Source organism: Sprattus sprattus (assembly GCF_963457725.1).
Source record: "Sprattus sprattus genome assembly, chromosome: 3".
Taxonomy (NCBI): domain Eukaryota; kingdom Metazoa; phylum Chordata; class Actinopteri; order Clupeiformes; family Clupeidae; genus Sprattus; species Sprattus sprattus.
The window spans coordinates 39672364-39684977 of record NC_137922.1 but is presented as its reverse complement, the minus strand read 5'-3'; the positions used below and the strand labels follow the sequence as shown (position 1 = coordinate 39684977).

The window sequence follows — 12614 nt, the reverse complement described above, 5'->3', positions numbered from 1 at the left end:
TTTATTCCTGCTCTTCCTGGACTCTCCACTTTGCACTATTGTTTGTATATATTTTTTAAGACTTGTTGACCATTGCACTGTTGTATTGTATTGTTTTGCACTGATGTATTGTTTTGCACTGTTGTATTGTTTTGTGATGTATATTTGTGTAATATGTGTAAGCACACCTGAGAGCCACTGCACCAAAACAAATTCCTTGTTTGTGCAAACTAACTTGGCCAATAAAAGCTGATTCTGATTCTGATTGGCCAACATTCAAATGAAGAACTTTTCTACGAGACTGGACATGTTCACGGCTAATGAAGCATCATCTAAGCAGTATGTGGCATTGAGCCCTTACAATGTCTGATTGTATTCACAAAACACTGCGTCTTCCTCATAATCTGTAAAGTATGGACTTTTCCATTTGTATATTGTATTTTCTGTTTATTCTGTATAAGCTCATACTAAAATGTATCAAGTCAGTCTCGAAGGACTGCAGGTTACCATTGACCCAACTCATTATTAACTACTAGTGTTTTCCTTGTGGAATGGCGTTGTAATTGTCGTAAAGAGTTTGCAAACGAAGTCTCGGAAAGCTTACTGATGTAGTCTACGCACTGTATATGGTTATAAGAAGCATGCCCCTGTGCTAGGGTTATTTAAAGCCTCTTTCGCCAAACACATGGCTAATCTAGCAAGTGTTTTCTCTATGCCTTAACGAACACGGCCAGGCGCTTTGCATTGTGGGAAATCACAGGAAGCGGATGTGTACATGTGATGTGCAGCTTGAGCTTGTGTATGTAGCAGGGTTGATTAGAGTTTCGGTTTGTGTTGTGTCTGAGAATACTTGCCTTTTTTTTTTGTAAACGTCTATCATACACTGAATAAAATATTGCACCTTGCTCTGGAGTTGTAGCTAGCCATCCGGAAATTGCTAGCATTCCATCAAAGCCATTGGAAACTGCTGGGTACAGTTAGCTAAAGAGTGAATTACAAAGATAAAGCCTAGTATAGCTATGCAACTAGTCAGTTAGCCAGCTTCTGAAACGTAAACATTTACTGTACATTTATTGAAGACTTTCTTTAATCGCACGAGCACATGGCATCTCGTCAGCCTTTCACAGATTCCGATACTGCAGATGAAGCAGTTCGGGCAACTTGCGACGACGCATCAACGTGCAAAAGGTAGCAGTCTCACCCGAGATTAATGTGACTTGCCACTCAAATGAACATGTCCCATTACACGAACTAGATGTCTTACTTGTCTGTTGCTGCTTTACAGCACAGCGTTAGGTGCTGTAAGAGTAAAGGACCCTAAACGTTAAAGATTCACGTTTGAAAAACGAATGAATCGGAAAAAAACGAAGGTTTCCACAATAGCATTCTTCATATTTGCATTGACACATATTATTGACACATGCACACATTATGTCGACCCGTCTTAATCTTTTTTTGTGAAACGTTTTTCTTGATACAACGTATTTCCATGTATGCATTTATGACCTACAGATTTGCAACCAGTAAAGGCTATTGGACAGATCCTTATATCCAGTATTTTGTGAGGCAGACAGGTGAACGAAAAGCTCCCGAGATCAACCGAGGCAAGTCAATGTCATGGCTATGTCTTATACATGTGGTCTACACCAGGTTGCAAAAGACTTAAGCCGGTCATAAAAAAATGCATTCAGTAATTTCTTTATGTATGAAGTAATGAATGTCGCAGTTTTCCCTTTCCCCCTCTTATGGCTCGGGCAGAATTTCAACAGCATTCACTTAATTATGCACTATCCATCCAACTATGCTTCTATAAGCTGTCTATTAGTAATACTGCCACATTACGCAGCTGTGCTCCTGTACTGATGGTTTACAGAAGGTTTGAGGAAAGAGTTAAGTGTTTCTGCCAATCTCTATTATTATATGTCTTCCCAGGTTATTATGCCCGAGTTCACGGAATGAACCACCTGCTGGATGCTTTTCTCAGAAAGTGTGAGTGTAACTGCCAGGTAGTGAATCTTGGAGCAGGGCTAGACACCACCTTCTGGAGATTAAAGGTACTGAACATAAAGTTTTCTTAGATTTTGTGAAGAAAAATCTGATTTGAAATGGTATACTGTCATCAACTAACAAAAGCACAAGAGTTGTGTTATACTGCTAGAGGCAATAAAAAAAACAAGATTTAGTGTAGTAGTTTAGTTTTTATTTGTTTTTGCTGGCCATTCCGATACTGTTGGTAACATTTGTGTTCTTTGCGTGTGTTTGTTTGCCCAGGGTATCAACATGATGCCAAAAAAGTATTTTGAAGTTGATTTCCCAATGATTGTAGCTAGGAAGATACACAACATCAAGTAAGTATTTAAGCTTTAATATTACTGGTATGCCATATTTTCTTAAACAGTTTGTAAAAAAAAAATCTTCATTCAGCCTTTATGTTAAGTCATTGCTGAACATAAACTGCCCATTTTCAGCCATGTTCCCAGTCATTGCAGTGTGCTGTATGGAAACTACACATCCAGATTGATTGGATAGTTTCTTGATTGCATGTCATAGGGAATTCTTGCCTGTAGGGGGCAACACGTGCATTTACAAACTAATGTAACGTGTAATTCATAAGAAATGAACATAGCAAATCATTTAGCATGTTTGCCACTAAATAAGTAGTATAAGAAATGTGGTAATCATATTTTCCTTCAAAATTATATGATCAAAGATCATATTTTATTTAGCCTTATAGTTAACCTTTGACAGTTCTTCCTCATGAGGATTTTATTTTATTTGGACACATTTAATCACAAATATCCTTTCTAAACAGCCTATTTTCATCCATGTTCCCTGCATAGGCATTGTTTTTCATCTCAGCATGACTGAATGTTAGATTTATGTAACTAGCTTGTGTAAGGATATAGTATATGTATTAATATATACATTTTTGTATTTACTATTTCACCGACTAGCTATTGATTTTCTGTGAAAACATCTAACCTCCCCAGTTAGAAGGCTTCTACCTGGCTTCTGGTTCCATCTATTGAATCGATCTATTTTCCCCCAGGACAAAACCGCCTTTATCCAAACCACTTATTGAGACTCACTCAACTGACTCTCTTCTGTTTGGTAAATGGCTTCAACTGTTCAAACTTGGCATTGCAAGCCCTATATGTGTTATTATTGAGCCTTTCACAAAACAGCCTTTGGTGCTTGTGCTTTGGTAGATGGCCACTGCCTGGACTCTGATCGATATTGTATCATCGGCGCCGATTTAAGGGACCTTCCAGACCTAGAGGACAAGTTGAAGAAGTTTCAGATGAATGCTGAGTAAGTTAATCATATTTTTTATTAAGAATTTGAACCACAAAGCAAATACATTTGATACCTTATTTTGGTATTGTGACGTGCACAGCTCAATACACGAAACATAAAGGGGAGACCACGCAGAATTTATGATAATATATTATAAGTATTTATTAATGGTTACAGTTATACAGTGGGGAAAATAAGTATTTGAACCCCTGCCGACTTCGCAAGTTTGGCCACTTGCAAAGAAATGTGTGATCTAGAATTGTAATGGTAGGTGTATTTTAACAGTGAGAAACAGAATATCAACAAAAAAATCCAGAAAACTGCATTTTATAAGATTTATGACTTTATTTGCATTTGATGCAAAAAATAAGTATTTGAACCCCCAAGCAAACAGCAATAATCCTGGCTCCCAATGGCCAGTTATGTGCCCAAAAAGCACACAGATTAGTCCTCATTAGGTCTAACAAGGTATACCTGATCTCAACTGATGACCTGTATAAAAGAAACCTGTCCAAAGAATCATACTTCACACCTTCAACCTCACCACCATATGGGCAAGACCAAAGAGCTGTCCAAGGACGTCAGAGATAAGATTGTAGACCTGCACAAGGCTGGAATGGGCTAAAAAACCACCGGCAAGCAGCTTGGTGAGAAGCAGATAACTATTGGTGCGATTATTCATAAATGGAAGCAACACCAAACAACTGTCACCCGCTCTAGGTCTGGGGCTCCATGCAAGATATCCCCTCGTGCGGAATCAGTGATCATTCGGAAGGTGCAGAATAACCCCAGAACTACACAGGGGGAGCTTGTGAATGATCTCAAGGCAGCTGGGACCAGAGTCACCAAGAAAACCATTGGCAACACACCACGCCGTCATTTTTTGAAGTACTGCAGCACTCGCAAGGTCCCCCTGCTCAAGGAAGCACATGTACAGGGCCATCTGAAGTTTATCATTGCACACTTGAATGATTCTAGGGAGGATTGGGAGACAGAATGTGGTCAGATGATACCAAAATCAAGCTATTTGGCATCAACTCGACTTGCCGTGTTTGACAGGGGGGGGAATGCTGAATATGACCCCAAGGTACATCATACCCACCATCAAGCATGGCGGTGGAAACATTATGCTTTGGGGCTGTTTCTCTGCCAAGGGTACAGGACGACTCCACCGCATCAAGGGGACTATGGATGGGGCCATGTAACGTGGAATATTGGGCTTGAACCTCATTCCCTCATTCCCTCCCATTGAAAACACAACCTTAAAGATTTGGAGAGGATCTGGAAAGAGGAGTGGACCAAAATCCCTCCTGAGATGTTTGTAAACCTGGTGACCAACTACAAGAAACGTCTGACGTCTGTGCTTGCCAATAAGGGTTATTCCACCAAGTACTAAGTCATTTTTGTCAGTCAGTTTTGGGGGTTCAAATACTTATTTTTTGCATCAAATGCAAATAAAGTCATAAATGTTATAAAATGCATTTTTCTGGATTTTTTTGTTGATATTCTGTTTCTCACTGTTAATATACACCTACCATTACAATTATAGATCACACATTTCTTTGCAAGTGGCCAAACTTGTGAAATCGCAAGGGGTTCAAATACTTATTTTCCCCACTGTATATAGTATCTAATAATTATAGCAAACGTGTGGTGAATGTCAGTGTTATGAAGATAAACAAAAGATGTGATGTGAATTCAGTAAATGGTAATATAAACAAACAACAACGATAAACCAAAACCAACGACAACACCAACGACAATCCAAAACCCAACGACAATTCCAATTCCAATTCCAATTCCAATCTATCCAAATAACCACAATCCAACAACCCATCCACAGCTCCAATCCAACGCTCTCTCGACTTCAGACTGATCAGGGCTTTAGTAACCCAGCCAATCCAAGATCCACCTGTGTCCAATTTCCTGCTGTACACCTGCTTCCAATTACCTGCTGTAAAGACAGAGACAGACAGCCATGCAAATACATTGGGGTGGGGCTTAGACCCGTCAGGGTCGTGACAGTATTTTTTGCTTTAGGTCTGTTATAGTTGATTGATGGATTTGTTTAATTCAAGCTTGAATATTGTAAACCTTGAAAACAGTTTGGCCTTTCAGGTCCTACGAAAAAAACCTTACTAACACAGAAGGCTAAATCACAATAGTAGTTGGCTGGAGAATATTTTAATGACATTAAAGGACACCTCCACACCCCTTTCATTTCCTCTTTTGTTGTTTTTTTTTCATCATTTACCAGCATTGGCCTCTTATTTGGAAAAGCTTGCGTGCAAAAATCATCTTTTGCGTGTCCACCTCTTAATTTTTTTCCAGCAGATTGGCATGATATGGATATTGACTTTGGCAGACAGAGTGACAATTCTATCCCTGTGTCGGGTTTCATTACATGGTTTTGCTGAGTACCATGGTTCATTCCCAGTGATGACTAAAAACAATAGCTGGTAATGCCCATTTGTGTGTCTAAAGCCACCTTTCATCATGATCAGGTAGGAAAAGACGACAAGCCAGTTTATTCTACAAGGCATTCTGTTGAGATGTGTCCTGTTAAGACCATTCTTCCTCCCAATAGCTGTGGAGTTGAATCCATGTGTGTCTCTTCAGCTGTTAAGCTGAATGTTGCAGCTAAGTGTACCAAGACATGTTATTAGGATTTATTATATAAGTGCCAGTTAACTTTTTGCATCAACCGTAGTAGTAAATCATGAACCTTTTCAAAGGTGGGTTATGAGATTGTTGTTGCACAGAAATGAAAAAGTATTTTAGAATAATTGTGACTCTCCTTGGGTAATCTGTACAGCACAGCAGTGCAACTTGTTTGGAATATTAGGAAATTGGGAACTGTGGGCAGCAGTATTATGGTGCACTCAGAATGGTGTCATCATTGTTAGTTCATTTATTACTGTGAAAACAAAGGAATAAATGTAACAGTGTATAGAAAGAATAGGATTTTGTGTTGGATTGAGATTTTTTATCGTCAAGTAATATGTAAGAATGTCCAGTGCTTGAATAGAAAAACTGTGAATGTCTTATAAGTGCGTTTGATAGCTTAAATGAAATAGCCTCTATCTATACATTATAGTGTTTAGTTAAACATTGCTCCTACAGTAGCTTTGGTCCAGTTGCTTTGGTGGATAGTCTGTTAATCTCTAGAATAACCAAGGTACCTACATTAAGAATGCAGGATGTGTTGCGGATAGCATGCTTGGCAGGCACTGCGCGCGCGAGTGATGTTTATGATATGGCTTATTGTTTCATGATCAGTTCCCACTGACGACAATGAATCACCTGGGAATGCTGTGAAGTAGCCCTTTCTGCGTCAGACATTGCCTTTCATATGCCCTGATGAGACTAGGAAGGGGGCTTGTGCCTGCTTAGCCTTGCAAGGCGTACATTTAGACGCTTCCTGTGAGATCCAGCCCGCTTCCCGAGCCTTCTTTCTGGTAGCCGGGGATTTACCTTTGCATGTTGTACCCATGTCCAGTACCTTACCATGCCTAGTCAGGGGGAGATGTTTTTAGCAAACAGAGCTTTGTGCTGCTTGAGCTTTCATCGTAAGATGTTATCTTAAAGCCATAATCAGGCGTGTAGCATCCTGTCACAGAGGGTAGTAGATGTAGATGATTAAGCCCTTTTTATTTCTAGTATACATCAGATTGCATAACATCGGGGCAGCATTTCGGTTATATAACTACTGATGCGATCTGACTATTTTAAAAACACGCACTGTTTTAAGCACATTTACGTTTGATTTGTATTTCCTGTAGCCACAAATGAGCTAGTCAGCATAGTCTACAGCCGCGGAAAAAATTAAGAGACCACTTCAAAATTATCAGTTTCTCTGGTTTTACTATTTATTGGTATGTGTTAAAGTAAAATGTACATTTTAGTTTTATTCTATAACCTACTGGCAACATTCCTACCAAATTTCAAATAAAAATATTGTCATTTAGATCATTTATTTGCAGAAAAATGACAATTGGTCAAAATAGCAAAAAATATGCAGTGTCTTCAGATCTCGAATAATGCAAAGAAAACAAGCTCATATTCATTTTTAAACTACACAATACTAATGCTTTAACTTAGGAAGAGTTCAAAAATCAATATTTGGTGGAATAACCTTGATTTAAAATCACAACTTTCATGTGTCTTGGCATGCTCTCCACCAGTCTTTCACATTGCCGTTGGGTGACTTTATGCTACTCCTGGCGCAAGAATTCAAGCAGCTCGGCTTCTTTTCATGGCTTGTGACCATCCATCTTCCTCTTGATCACATTTCAGAGGTTTTTATGGGATTCAGGTCTCGAAATTGGGCTGGCCATGACAGGGTCCTGATCTGGTGGTACTCCATCCACACCTTTACTGGCCTGGCTGTGTGGCATGGAGCATTGCCCTGCTGGAAAAAACACTTCTCAGAGTTGGGGAACATTGTCAGAGCAAAAGGAAGCAAGTTTTTCTTCCGGGACAACATTGTACTTTGCCTGGCTGAGGTTTGTAAAAGACCATAAGGATTGAACCAAAGCGGACTGGAGGGTCTTCTAAGTTCGTCTTCTCTGATGAGTCCAATTTCACAGTAGGTGCAAGACTCTGTGGCTTGTAGGCCTCTCCAGGTCTCCGTCTAACCATCAGACGACCATGTGTTGGGCAAAGCTGAAAATTGGACTCATCAGAGAAGACGAACTTAGAAGATCCTCCAGTCCGCTTTGGTTCAATCCTTATGGTCTTTTACAAACCTCTAAACGACAATATTTGTATTTGAAATTTGGTAGGAATGTTGCCAGTAGGTTATAGAACAAAACAAAAATGTACATTTTACTTTAACACATACCAATAAATAGTAAAACCAGAGAAACTGATCATTTTGAAGTGGTCTCTTAATTTTTTCCGCGGCTGTCTATTTATGCAGCATCTGATTAGGCAAACAACACATACAGTGCCCTCCACAAATATTGGCACCCCTAGTGAATATGAGCTTAACAGGCTATAAAAAAATATATAAAAAAAATATGTCTTTGCTGGTAATCCTCTTGGTTTTTCACTCAAAATATTCACAAACATCCTACCTTTTCATTGAAGTAAAATTATTAAAAGAAAAAAAAACATTGACATTAAATAAATATTTTTCACCAAAACATGTGTGCCACAATTATTGGCACCCCTTAATGTAATGTTTTGTGCAGCCTCCATTTGCCAAGATAATAGCTCTGTGTCTTCTCCTATAATGCGTGATGAGGTTAGTGAACACATGGCACGGGATCTGAGACCATTCCTACATGCAGTATCTCTTCAGATCCAGAATCTGAGGTCAACGTTTGTAGACTTGGCTACAGCTCATCCCACAGATTTTCTATGGGGTTAAGGTCATGGGACTGTGATGGCCATGGCAAAACTTTTACGCTAAACCCACCTTTGATGTTTGTTGCCAAAAAGCTTTATTTTGGTTTCATCTGACCATATAACTCGGTCCCATTGAAAGTCTGACTTACATTTGGCAAACTGTAGGCGCTTTAGTTTGTTGTTGATTGACAGCAGAGGCTTTTTTCTTGCAACCCTCCAAAACAACTTGTGGTGATGTAGGTGGGGTCTGATGGTAGTTTTGGAGACTTTCTGACCCCAAGACTCAACTAACCTCTACGATTCTTAACATCTCCTGTCGCTTTAAACTTCTTAATTATTTCCATGATAGTGGAAATGGGTATTTTCAACTGTTTAGAGATTTTCTTGTGTCCATTTCTTGATTTGTGCAGCTCAACAACTTTTCGTCGCCCATCGTCACTGTGTTATTTGGGTCTTTCCCACAGTGATGAATGACTAATGGAATTTGGCCTGTGTCACCTCATATTTGTACACCAGTGGAACCAGTGGAGTCATGGTTGATCTCATAAGAGTTCCTTATCAAACAGGTGAACTTAAAAATGTAAAATATGACTGGAAATATACTTCAGTTAGATTTTAATTAAAGATGTTTCTAGGGGTGCCAATAATTGTGGCACACATGTTTTGGGGGAAAATATTTATTTAATGTCAACAGTTTTTTTTTTCTTTCAATAATTTTACTTCAATGAAAAGGTAAGATTTTTGTGAATATTTTGAGTGAAAAACCAAGAGGATTAACAGCAAAGACATATTTTTGTATAGCCTGTTTAGCTCATATTCACTAGGGGTGCCAATATTTGTGGAGGGCACTGTAACTATGTGTTCAGTAGTTACTCAGTTAAAGGTAAAACTTGTTTGTCACAGATTCTGTTGCATGTTACAGTTTTCTCAACTTCATGGTTTATACATTTGATATGACCTTGTGAAGATAAAGATACCCATCTACACTACTTCATCTGTCACCTGCAGATTACCTACAGTGTTCTTGTCAGAGTGTGTGCTGGTGTACATGACACCAGAGCAGTCGTCCAAGCTGGTGAACTGGGTGTCAGACACGTTCCACACGGCCATGTTCATCAACTACGAACAGGTCTGCGCATTCCTCCTTTCCAGTGATAGATTATATTTCAAAACTTGTTAAAGATCAAACTTGTCTTGCTAAAGAAAGGGCCCACAGCAAAGGGTATTTTTGTGCAGAGCAAAATGTGTCTTTTTGTGCTATTAATATATTCTGGAATATTGTAATCTGGAAAATCTGGACCATGCTACATAACAAATGTACCGTGTGGTTGATGTGATGCTAACCTCATAGCTCTGTGCAGGTGAACATGGCTGACCGCTTTGGCCAGGTGATGGTGGAGAATCTGAAGAGGCGCCAGTGCACTCTGGCAGGAGTTCAGGTGTGCCAGTCACTGGAGACACAGGTAAGATACCCACCTGGTCAAAACCACAGCGACAGAGTATACTGTCCAATTCTTTCCCATGTTTTGCATTACAATATCATCCAATGTACTTTCAATTTGCATTTAAAGGTTTACAGTATGCTTTGAACTTTTTGAACCTTTTCAACACATGTTATGTTTTGCCAACGTGCCAAAAAACATTATAATCGACAGCAAAATGCACAGTGTTTGGCCACTAGTGGCAGATGTCAAGTTTCTCGGTGTAGATATGTAAACTATCATTGGATTTACTTTAGCCACTCACTGTGAAGAGAGAAACTGTTCCTGAGCCGTTAAACTGCACATGCACTGTGACTACACTGAAACTACACTGTGGGTTTTGATTGCAATTTCCATCTTCCACAACCGCTAGCATTTCTTGTGTCCAGTTACACTTTAAAATTACTATATTTTGCACACAACATTGAAGTTCACTGTTTTTGAGGACGAGTTTCGGGTGACTTTGTTGGTGTTAGAGAGCAGATTAGAGCCTAGCTCTGTATTTGCAGCACCTGTGCTAAATCTCAGGGTTTCTCTCAAGGCTCCAGGGTTGGGGGGGGGGGGGGGACATTCTGACATGAACTGAACTGAACTGTAAATTCTTCCATATCAAATCTGTCCAAGAGTTGGAATACATTTTTTTTTGTTCTGAGTTTTTGAAATAATAGATGACTGGTGAATGTGATCACTAGTGCTTTTTGTTTGTTGGGGCTTTCTAAATAGTCCATTGGTATTTGGCGTGAATGTGAACTTTTGCAGAAGGAGCGCTTTCTTTCAAATGGATGGGAGAATGCCGAAGCTCTAGACATGATGACGATCTACAGTATTTTGCCACAAGTTGACATAGCCAGGTACAGCATACATATCAGAGAGTACTGATCAAAAGACCAACCAATGGATAAATACTTTGTCATAGCTCTTCACATTTTAACATATTCTTTCAGAGAGCTTTGCTCGATTGCTTTGTTCTGTGGTGACCCAGCAATTGTGTTCTTATGCTTTCAATTTGTAGAATGGAACATTTGGAGTTTTTGGACGAAAAGGAACTTCTCCAGCAGCTCCTGCAACACTACAGCATCTGCTGGGCCTCCAAGGACAAGCTCAGGCTAGGTGAGGTCCAGTCAAAATGACAGAATGCTGGCAGCCTGCACTACTTTATGTAATTACCGCCTGGCTAGGGTGGAAAATGTGTGTTAAGTACGCTATCAAGCACTCCCCAGTGACGCCAGCTAACAGTCTGAACAGAATTGTATCCATTGTTCTGATTGCGTGGCAGCGTAGCCGTCTGCGTTTTTACTGCAGGTCATTCATGCAGCGTAACTCTTCCCTTTCTCCTGCAGGACTCTCCCAGGTCGCCTTCTGATGACCGCGGGCCGAACAGCTGTGAAGATGTCTCAAAGTGCCATTCTCAACGCGCGCTGGAGGAGAGGAAGAGGGAAGTCGTCTGAACAATAGGTTTCCTCTCAACAGCGACACTAAAAAATGGAAACCACCACTGTCAGCAGTTTAGTGTTTTTTTTTCCTCTGTCTTCTCTGTTCTTGACGTCGCCTTTCGCTTTCCACACCCATGGATTTTTCGTGTGGTTTTCACGTTGAATGAGATTGGATCCAACCATATCTCAGATCAAAGCAGTCATCGCACTGAAGTCAACTACATAGTATTTATACTACTGGAACATTCAGATCCATTACTAGTTCATTTAGAGACAGTTTCAGGCACATGAAAGTGTTCTTATTATGTTGCTATTTATTTCTAGTGTTTGGGTTATCAAGAAAACAGTATGTTTTTTCAGACATCCAGTGTTATAATTTGATTGTCGAATGTTCCAATTTTATTGTATTGCATGGAATTGCTATTCTGTGGATACAGTTCAATATATGAATAACTACCATTGCTAATTAAAGTATTGACTGAAGCATGGCTGGAATTACTGATATCTCCCCTCACGGTCCCAATATAGTATTTTAAAGGTATGCTGTCTTTAAAAACATGAATAATCCTATAATGATATTATTAGCAAACTTCAGTTTTGCTTGTATACTCCGTAGTAATGTAGGTATCTACATTGGGTGATATGGAGGTAATTTGTTTTCAGCATTCCATGAGCTATGCCAACACAGACATAAATGAATGGACCATATCCCTAAAGAGGGATTTATTTACATTTCGTTGCCTGGGTTATCCTATGTGAACAATTATGAAGTCACTCCTTTAGCTCCCCCAGAGGGCTATACACATGTGTGTTAGCCATGCATACTCTTACATGATTACATAAAACTGCAAAACTTCAGTTCTGGAACTTAAGGAATCATAAGGAAAATAAGTGATTGCTAATGGTAATAATATGAATGGCAGGTTCTTTAAGCAATAGATGATGGCAAAGGGCTCACTTAGAGTTTCACTGAAGACCACTGAAAACTACAATACTAATATCCAGCACTTTTAAAATCTTTTTTTTTTTTTACAATTTCGGCTTCATCTGTTAGCATGTCGAAGTGTGTGTC

The 12614-nt window shown here is 39.5% G+C and overlaps 1 protein-coding gene across 1 annotated transcript; it reads left to right on the top strand.

Moving 5' to 3' along the window:
- The first annotated feature begins 733 nt into the window (after nt 1-733).
- On the top strand, nt 734-12103 carry lcmt1 (leucine carboxyl methyltransferase 1). The gene is made up of 11 exons (XM_080833908.1): nt 734-1167; nt 1492-1583; nt 1912-2033; nt 2251-2327; nt 3029-3090; nt 3189-3291; nt 9637-9757; nt 9990-10091; nt 10869-10960; nt 11122-11219; nt 11450-12103. The coding sequence occupies exons 1-11, from the start codon at nt 1082-1084 to the stop codon at nt 11470-11472; spliced, it is 978 nt and encodes a 325-aa protein (XP_080690034.1). The 5' UTR covers nt 734-1081; the 3' UTR covers nt 11473-12103.
- The last annotated feature ends 511 nt before the right edge of the window (nt 12104-12614 follow it).